At 39.9% G+C, this 10,000-nt stretch overlaps 1 protein-coding gene across 1 annotated transcript in view; it reads right to left on the bottom strand.

Annotated features, from left to right (window-relative positions):
- Positions 1–10,000, bottom strand: part of si:ch211-158d24.2 (multiple epidermal growth factor-like domains protein 9) — a 37,276-nt gene that overhangs the window by 25,804 nt on the left and 1,472 nt on the right. The window contains exon 2 of the mRNA XM_008417353.3: positions 5,125–5,329. Within this exon, the coding sequence (XP_008415575.2) occupies positions 5,125–5,329 (205 nt within the window). The remainder of the gene's footprint in view (positions 1–5,124; positions 5,330–10,000) is intronic.

The following is a 10,000-nucleotide window of genomic DNA, read 5'->3' as shown; positions in this document are numbered from 1 at the left end:
TAAGGTGGTTCTGACCTGCAAGCATTAATAACTCGGCATTTTCTTCATTGTTCTAGTTCACACCACATAACCAGCTGAGCAAAGGTCGCACCAGTATGAGTATCACGCTGAAGGAAGTTGAGTTAATCTACAACCCTGAACCCTAAAGAGGACTCAGCACTTTTTCTGTACAGACTAACGTGTGTTTACTGATTTCATGCAGCTGAAGACTAACATTTAGTTGTTTCTTTTACCTGCTTATAATGTTATTGGGATGTTATCAACAATGTATGTAACAAGAATGTATTGGTAGCAGAAACCAAAAGTTCCCCTTCCTGAGGTTTACAGAAGAAGCTCTGTGAACTCTGCCATTACAATCAATCTTGTTACATAATGCTGCCTCACATAAAGGTTGTGTTTGCTACTTTAAAGAGAAACACACAAAAAATAGTTCAGATTTCAAGTTTGTTGATCTTACTTTGCATCTGGTCTTCTTCTGACCAGTCCAGATTCTCCAACTGTAGGTTTATTTCAGAAATGTGTCATCATGTGACATTTTGGTTCCATGATGGCTGAAGTTCTGCTGATTTATCTAAATCTAGATTAACCTAGACCTGCATGGGCATGTATCTTCCTCTATTCTTTTAAACAGAGGGCCCTCCTAATTCAAGGGATTTTCAATATTATTTAACTGTGGGTGTTGCTTTTGAGTTGACTTGGTAGACAAGATATGAGGTTTGAGACACTGCAAACATGAAAACTGAGTTATGTGTTATTTTTAAAACTTTCCTCAGAAACGTAGTATTGTTAGTAGAATTGCCATTATCCAGACCGAAATGAGCCACTGTGCTATATAGTAGCTGTGCAGGCCTGAATTTAACACTACAGAAAGATAAAACATTAAAAATGGACATTTCAGAAAACTGGACATTTCAGAGCTTTCACAGAAAGCTCGTTTTCATTTTAAATGAAAACCTTTTTGTACTCAAACAGCTTTCTCACGTGGCCAGCATTTAAAGAGATAACCCTGCTTCACATTAATTGGATTAATTGTGACGACTCGATTACTGAAATAATCAACTAATTTAGTAATTGATTAATCAACAGCTGAGGAATACAGACTCAAAAAATGGCCATATGCTGGAAGAACAACATATTCAGAGAAGTAATTAAGCCAAAACTGTACAAAAATAGGTACATTTAGCATGTAAGATAAAAAAAGCAACCTTTATGTCTGAAAATATGTTCTGCTCAGAGCTGCTCAAGTAGCATAGTTTTACCTTTACCTGGTTCAAATTCAGTGAACAAAACTCCTATTAAGCACCTTTTGGTATTCAAAAAGGTGCTATTAAGCACCTTTTTGAAGATTCAATGTTATTGTATTTTAGGCAATAAGATGTTTGTGTTCTTATTTAATAAATTAATTAAATTAATTCTTCATTTGTATCTTTTAATTTGCTTTGAATAGAATAGAATAGAATAGAATAGAATAGAATAGAATAGAATAGAATAGAATATACTTTATTGTCTCCAGAGAAAAATTTGTTATGGACTCAACAGTTTTTATTGTATAGTAGCAGCTGCCCAAACAAACAATAAATGCACGTACAGTATATGCCAACTTTTTATTTGATCAATTAATCAATAGAATAACTAATTACTAGCTGTAGCCGTTTTTCATGCTAACCTTCTGCCTCCCTGTGAGATACAACATATTTAATCTGACCCCCATCAATCTGATCTTTGCTGAGCGGCTTTGGGCTTTGTGTAACTTCACCAATTGCTGCCATGTTGATCCAAAGATTTAGGTGAGCTGTGCCAATCTGAGGTGCCATCATATATTTTTATTTTATAATAGCTGGTATATAGAAGGACATTCAGATTTTGACATATTGAAGAACTTCTCATTCATATAGTCCTTCCTCTTTCTGTGTAGCGCTGCTGACTCTGGAGTAGTTACCAGCAGGTGTGTATATACATCACCACAAAGACAGGCTGATTTCAGCTACTTCATGTGAAAACTCCAGATATTCAAATCATAATAGATATGCAAGATTAAGGACCAGACTGATTCCATCACAGCTCATTACTTAATGGGAAAGATTTGTAAAGAAGCAGGCTGGAGGGCAGGGGGCTGGAGGGAAGCTGGCTAATCTGTGGAGTTTACAGTGGTAAGCTCTTGGATGGGGTAAAGCAGCAGGATTTATCTGAGTCCAGGCCCAGAACATCAGAGTGAGACCACAAGAACCAGAACAAGAACCTCCAGAACCACAAGAACCCTCTGATATCTGAACTTAGCAAAACTACACAGCTTCACCCATGTGTCAAACGTCTGCTGCATTTCCAGACAGGATTCATTACACCTCTTAGAGTTATGTACTTATGGATGTGTATGCAGTGACGTGTTTCTATGAGAATGACGGTACACATCCTCCACACTACAGTGGACACTGACTCAGCCTGCTGGAGGGCAGCAGCAGCAGCAACAGCAACAGCATTTCTTTTCCTAGAAACAGGCAGGAGGCATAAAGACTATTTTAACTTTTCTAACCACCGCTCCCCCAAACCCACTCCCTACACACACACGCACACACACACACCTTTCAGTTCTTGTGACTTGTGGGGAAGCTGCATGCATGATGTGCAGTCTGTGCACCGGCTCTGATTTCAGACAGTAAGCAGGGTGAGCCATCATTCCTCCTGAATGACGGGTCAGATCAATGCTCAGAACCAGGATCAGGTCGGGTTCTGATGTACACAGCATCTGGAGGAGAACTGAGCTGTGGAACACCGCGACCCGGCCCTCCATGCTGGAGGTCATCAGCCTGGTTCAGGACGTTGTGGTGTATTGTGGAGCAAGTGCTGCGTCAGAAGGTTGAAACTACCTCTCAGCAGTCAGATCTCGTCAGAGTTTGTACAACATGTCTGCAAATCAATAACTAATCAAACATAAACCACACCAGATGGATACATGACTTGTCTAAACCCATTTAAAGTTCTGCAACAGCTTCTTTCCTCATGCTGTCAGAGCCTTGAACACACACACACACATGCACACACACACGCACACACACACACACACACACACACACACACACACACACACACACACACACACACACACACACACACACACACACACACACACACACACGCACACACACACACACACACACACACACACACACACACACACACACACACACACACACACACACACACACACACACACACACACACACACACACACTTCCATAACATGCTTTCCCCTCAGCCAGTACATAAACTCATTACCGACTATGGACTTTAAGACTTTTGAGAATATGGACTTTAAGTCAAATAATCAAACAGAAGCATTGGAAATTGAAGAACTTCCAACAGCAATTATTAGATGATGTCACTTCCACCGTCTCGTTCATGATGCGTTTCAAAGTTCTGCTTCCTGCTCAAACCATTTTCTGTGAATTATTGTTATTGGGGCTTTTACTGTCAGTAGTAAAGTTTTTATTATTTCTACTGCCACTTGTTTTAACTGTCCCCTGAAGTCAGCGCGCAATGCCATTTTGTTATGCAACATGCCTCGCATGAAGCACATGAAGGTGATGATCACTGTACTCTTATGACGTGGTTGTGATTGCGATGCATGCATCCTGACATGTTTTTATTTTATTAAATTAAGACTAAAGGATTTTTGCAATTCCATACACTTTAGAGTTCTTTGAGAACAACATTAATATGGTCATTATATGTAATTATGTAATTATATTAGCATCTCAAACAACCACAACTTCAGGTTGATACCAAAACATACCAACAGGCCAAAAGGTTTGACATTATTCACATACTGACTGGTTGTTATTTCCATCAACAAAGCTCTGCTGTGTGACGTCTAACGTTGTGCTGTGCATGTGGGTCACTTTGGGGACATAAACTATCCACACAGTCTCATTCAGTCATCAAAAATTTTCATTGGATTTCAGCAAAAAAATAAAAAAAAATCTGAATTGAGCATCAAGACCTGCTGGGTGAACAAAGCCTCATAGGATAACTCCTCCACCTGTTTGCTGGTGCAGAGCCTGCATACAGCTGTTGCTCTCCACTAAAAGCAGGTTTTCCAAACAACTGCAGTATTTAATTTGCACAACGAATTAAATATGATTTTAAAATTTAATGCAGGCAAGTTGAGGACATCTGAAGTGCTAGATGTGCCCAGGTCTGAGATAGTAATGTTGGTAACATAGTATTTAATGTTTCAACTTACATTATGTACATTATGTACACTATGGAAAGCTCACCAACTGTTAGCTGGAAAGCTAATGTGTAGTTCCTCAAAATACAAAAAGAAAGTTATTTACTGCAGGTGTGACTATTTACTCCTTGTAGCCTTGAAAACAAAGAGATAAAGCCAGCTTAGTGATTTTTACTGAATGCTTAGATTCAAGGATAGCAGCTGCTAACCGTAGGAAATGGTAACAGAGACAGCAACATAAAACTGACAACGATCTTCAGTCACAATAAAATAAAAATCAAGGTCAAGGTTGTTCCCTTTTTACTAGAACCTTTGTTAGAGTGGTCCTGAAACCCCCACCCCAGCCACCTGCAGAACATAAACCTTTGGGGTTGAATAGTAAACAGTCATATTAGCATTCAGTTGCCTATCAAATGGCTCTCTGGTGGTGTGTGTGTGTGTGTGTGGGGGGGGTAACTATTGGTGGGGGGGGTTTATGGGTTGCGGCTCAATAAGCGCTGATGAGAACAAAACACCCTGGTGCATATATTCATTTTCAGGGTGCTGTGTTCAGGTCTGCTGTGGGCTCACAAGTTTACATACCCCAACCCAACGTCCCACATGCAGGCTCTGGGATGGACACCAACAGTTCTCCGACATGAAGAGTCAAAGTAGACACATTGGAAATGAATAAATGCTCACTTTAGCTTTTTTTTGTGTGTCTCACATATTTTTTTAAAAATTATACAAATATGGATAATATTTTAGGTGCTTCATATCTAGTTCAGTCTGTCATTAGATTGTGGTCAATTGTACCACAATCTAATGTGGTACAATACTGCTGAGGTCTCGGCAAAAACAAATGTTGCTAAAGCTAAAGTACGCCTTCGGGTTAAAGGAAAGAAAAGCATCCTGACCTGTCACAGTCCGGGCTTACGGCCCCAAAAGAGTCGCAGGAGCAGGGCAGACAGCCACTGGTGCCGTTGGTGAAGTACTCCTCCTCACACTCCTCACACTGCAGGCCCGTGTAGCCCAGCAGGCAGGAACACTGACCAGTGCTTTGGTTGCATACGTCTGGATCCGAAATTCCTTCAGCGCCACTGCTGCAGTTACACGCCACCTCTGGTTTTCGTGGAGGGTAGAGATCAGCAATGAAAGAAGAAGGACAAAGTATGTCAATATCATATCTGATGTAAGACAAGAGGCAGAAATTGGTTTATTATAAAGTGCTGCACTATGAGCTGCAGGTAGCCTCACAGAAATAAGTTCAAATACCCAAACATGCAGCACCAGTATGGAGAAGATCTGAAACAATGCAACTCAAACATTTTTTAAAGAAGTGAAACACCACACAGTATTCCACAACAAGGCATTTTTTGAAAACAGTTTTCGTGTTACAGATTGTTACAGATTTACAGAAGAGTCAGAATATAATGCAGCATTTAACATGGACAACTTTACTTTATTCTGCTTACCATCATCAGCACATAAATAAGGTTTTTTCATGAACATCAGTCTGATAATGGGACATTTTGCATGTTTGGTTTTCCACTGGATCAGTCATAGTCCGCCTGGGTGTAACAACTGTCATATTCGACTTTGCAGAGTGAGCTGTTTTGTTTTATTTGGCAATAAATCTGTGCAAATACACATAACATGTGGGGTTCATCACAGCTCCATTCTCCGTCTAATTTTATTCAATAAATATGTTCCCCCTGGCTCAGATTATTAAGTATTAACACATCTCTTATGATATGCTGACACTGTGGAATTTTAGATTTCAAGTCACTGTATGAGCACAGTCCCTTTTAGCTAATGAGCGTGTCCACAATGCAAGTGAATGGATTGGTTAGAATGTTCATCTTAACCCAAACAGGGCAGACATCCCTAATTTGAACCAGATCAAATGCTCTATACCAGGTCTCTGCAGAACATCGACACGTAAAAACACCCAATAAGAGAGGTGAGTTTACCATTTCATTCAGATCAGACTGAAAAAGGAAAGGAGTGGTCAAAAGCAGAATCAAATTATTTGTGAGGTCAAAAGATTCAAGCTGAAATGATGTTTCTTCAATATTTTGAACTGTTAAGTCTTGCTATAATAACAGCAAGCCAGCACCCCGCCCTCTTGATATAATCTTTTTTGTGAGGCTGGTGTAAACAGTGAATAGGGAAGCAGTTAATCCAGCATACTTCATAAACCTGTACAGTCCAATGCTGGCGTTAGCTACCAGGCTTACATTCCTTTTGAGCAACGCTGCTTAATATTTCCACCTTTAGTGACAATGGAACATTGTTTTGGGGAATATCTGTAGGAAAATTGGAAACAGCAATGGACTAAACCCGAACATGACGGAAATGTCATGGAGCTGTTGGCAGCCCCAGTGAGAGAGCAAAGTGCAGTATGACTGAGGAAGGAGCAACAACTCTTTATTGTTCACAACCTCATCTGAAAAATCAAAAAGTAAAACTTGCTTTTGCATCTTTTCTGAAGTAAAGAATAATCTCTAGTCCCATGTAGAGATATATGTTCGATCAAACCGAGTTGATCGAACCTGAACACATGATGTCAGGCATGTCGATGATAACCCTTTAGAGTACAGAGGGGTAATCTATTATTTATCTGATGTCAAGTTAGGTGTGGCAACTGAAGGCGCCACTGTTTGTCTTCATTCTGCGCTGAGCAGACAAAGAAGTCAGACAGTTCAGGTGGAAAAAAACATCAGAATTTTTCGTGGAATGTTGCTCAGGCATCCCATTTTGGATTACACTCTGGTTCCACTGCAGCTTGTGCGTTTATGTAACAAAGGCAGTTATGCTGGTCTGTAGAGTACAGTCTAACGGTCTGTCGCCTGTGATCACCCCTGAAGAAGTGTGACGTTCAAAGAATGTGTCTCATTCCGCACAGCCACTACAGTTCCCGCTCAACCTCCAGCTCCTCCAGGTGGATAACGGGAATCCGGAGGTGCTTCTCCAAAGTTACACAACAGGTTTGATGCAGATCAGACTGGATGCGTGCGTTGCAGTGAGGCAGAGTTCACCTCCTTCCTGTCTTGTAAGCTGACTGTAACACAACAACCCCCCACAGATAACACTAACCACTCGCCACAAAACGTTCAGCTACTATAGCAAGCATTTTCCATATTTCATATAAAGCAAATCAAATTTGACAGTAAAATGGAAATAATACATCTGTTGGTACGTAGAGCCTCGTCTCCACTGAGAGGTATGTCATGGGTCGGTGTGGTTTAATAAGCTATTTTGTCTGTTTCCATTGAAAAAGCGGCCATTCCAACCCTTCAAGTGTAGGACCATAGGATGCTGGGACAGTACGGTTAGGGTGGAGCTTTTGTTGTCACACAACATAGTCCATTAATTGGGGGACAGAAAAATGCCACGGTTGTAACAAGCACAAGATACACACTTCATCACAGTGTGAATGAGTGTCCTACTAAACCGATATGCAAGTCTGATGTCATTTCTTTTTCATTTCATTACACTAGCGCAAGGTTTCCCCGAGAAAACCTGCTAAGTACTAGGGCAGTCCAACAGCAGCCCATGTTTTTCTATTAAAAATCTTTAAGTTACAAAAATTCAGAGGTGCACCAGCAGGTATTATAAGCTGTAAACAATAGCATGTGAGGCCAACTGGCAGGTGGGGGGACAACATAATTGATGCACACCCCATTGTGTCCAGTTCAATGCGTCAGCTATAAACCTAGCTTAATGCAAGGGGCAAGAAGAGACTGGTGGTCTGCCAGGCTCATGATACACTGTGGGAAACCTGTTAGTATGTCACGTTAGTCATTGCATTAGTATGATACCATGTTAAGCATTTGTGTTGAACACCGTCTGCCCAGTGGCAGTCCAACTGACAGTGGAAACATTCTCCTGAATGTGACCAACCACAAAGTATCATACTGAGCAGCACCAACATGTTTTTGGTTAGTTTTTTATCTCGCTTTTTAATAACTATACTGTTGATTATGTTTATAATGTTGCATACTAACAAAGTTCTCGAGGAAAAAAATGGCTAGAATAAAAAAAATAAGGCAACAGTCATTAGCCATGAAATTACCTTTGGGTAACAACATACAAAAGACCGTAGTGTTGGCCTCAAAATCCCAAAAATATATTTACTGAATGCAAACAAAACTAAAAACACCAACAGATTATCAGCAAGTGTGAATCTGTTTTGTGTGCCAACTAATAATGTCTTCTCAATAATCCCTAGAGGCACATTTGCCTTCAAATTCAAAGCGCAGTCAAACTCTACACATGACGGCGTGGCTCAGGTCACTGTGGGCTCGCAGCTGGGTCTTTCACTATGGCATCTAACTGAGCTTTCAGTAGGTATGTGGCTGCGCCAGGTTCCAGCAGCCCTGCGACTCTAAACAGGATGAAGTAGCTATAGAAAATAGACAGACTGTCTTCAATAATAATTCACTGGCATCTTTACATCCTGGATTTCTACTGAGGCCAGTAAGTCTTGCTACAATCTGACCTGGGATCAGTTAAGTGCTGGTCACTTTGCCTTTTCCACATGGCCATTTTGATGGTTTTGTACCGGATCTTTTGTGGTCTGAACTGAAGCCGTCACCAGGGGCGGTTTTACTGGCCGTAGGTCAATCCATACTGCTCTGAGAACCAATGAGATATCTTAAGAAATTGTCTATATTGTACAGTAAAGAGAGCTGATTTTATAACTGCAATGAAAATATAGCAGGATATCATCCAGTTATTGTGGTTTGATCATGGGTCAATCTGTCAGATCTACGGACAGTCAACAGGCTCCACCTGGGCTCAGAACCACAAACAATGGAAACATGATGTGATATAAGAGCCTCACAAAAATGTACATCTGAATTAAAATACACTAAATTTGAGCATGTTTACGAATATTTATTTCTAGGGTTCATCAAAGTACTTACTGACTAGGGCTGCAACTAACAATTATTTTAGTAGTTGATTATTAAAATTGCCACATTTCACAGGTTTTTTTTTTTTTGTTTAACCACTTAATACTTATTATACAATATTAGAAATAGATTGAAATGCAAATAAACAAAAAAAATTATTCCTTTTTTAAATAAGAAAATAAGGCAGAATTGCTTTGCTATGCCACTTGAGGAGTTCTGGATAAAACATCTTTACAAATTTAAATGCAACATGTATAAATATTTTTTGTACACTTTTGGATAAATTACTTCTTTGAGTATGTTGTTGTTCAGCAAATGCCCTTTTTGAGTCTTTATACCCCAGTTAACAATTAATTGATTACTAAATTAGTTGAGGATGGTTTCATATTCACAGTGGTGGAGAAAGTACTCAAAAAATGTACTTAAGTACAGTAACAAAGTACTTGTACTTCGTTACTTCCCACCACTGGCCATTCATCACGATTAACCTAATTAATTATTACAATTCTATTAATGACCAAGAGTAATAAACTGAAACACAATGGACACAACTGTTGTTAGGAGTCATATGGAAGTAGACTGGGATAAAATGGCAACATGTGGGTACAAAATGGGGGCATGAATGGGCAAACTGACCCCGAGCATTGGTATTTACGCATTAGCTAAGATCTCCATCTATTTAGACCAAACAGTCGATCAGAACAGGGAATGGTTCACAAAAGCACAGTGGAAGAAAACAAACTGCTATTAAGGCACTAACACCATTACAGAAACACGATATGGCTAAATATGGCTAAAAGGCCTGTTGTTCAGGGCTGAGGATACTACTTAGCAAGAAGAAATCTCAAGATTAAAATGATAAGATTTAGACTAG

Source organism: Poecilia reticulata, chromosome 9 (assembly GCF_904066995.2).
Source record: "Poecilia reticulata chromosome 9, P_reticulata-male-v2, whole genome shotgun sequence".
Taxonomy (NCBI): domain Eukaryota; kingdom Metazoa; phylum Chordata; class Actinopteri; order Cyprinodontiformes; family Poeciliidae; genus Poecilia; species Poecilia reticulata.
The sequence above is the reverse complement of the archived record's forward strand: the minus strand, read 5'-3'. Positions and strand labels throughout refer to the sequence as shown.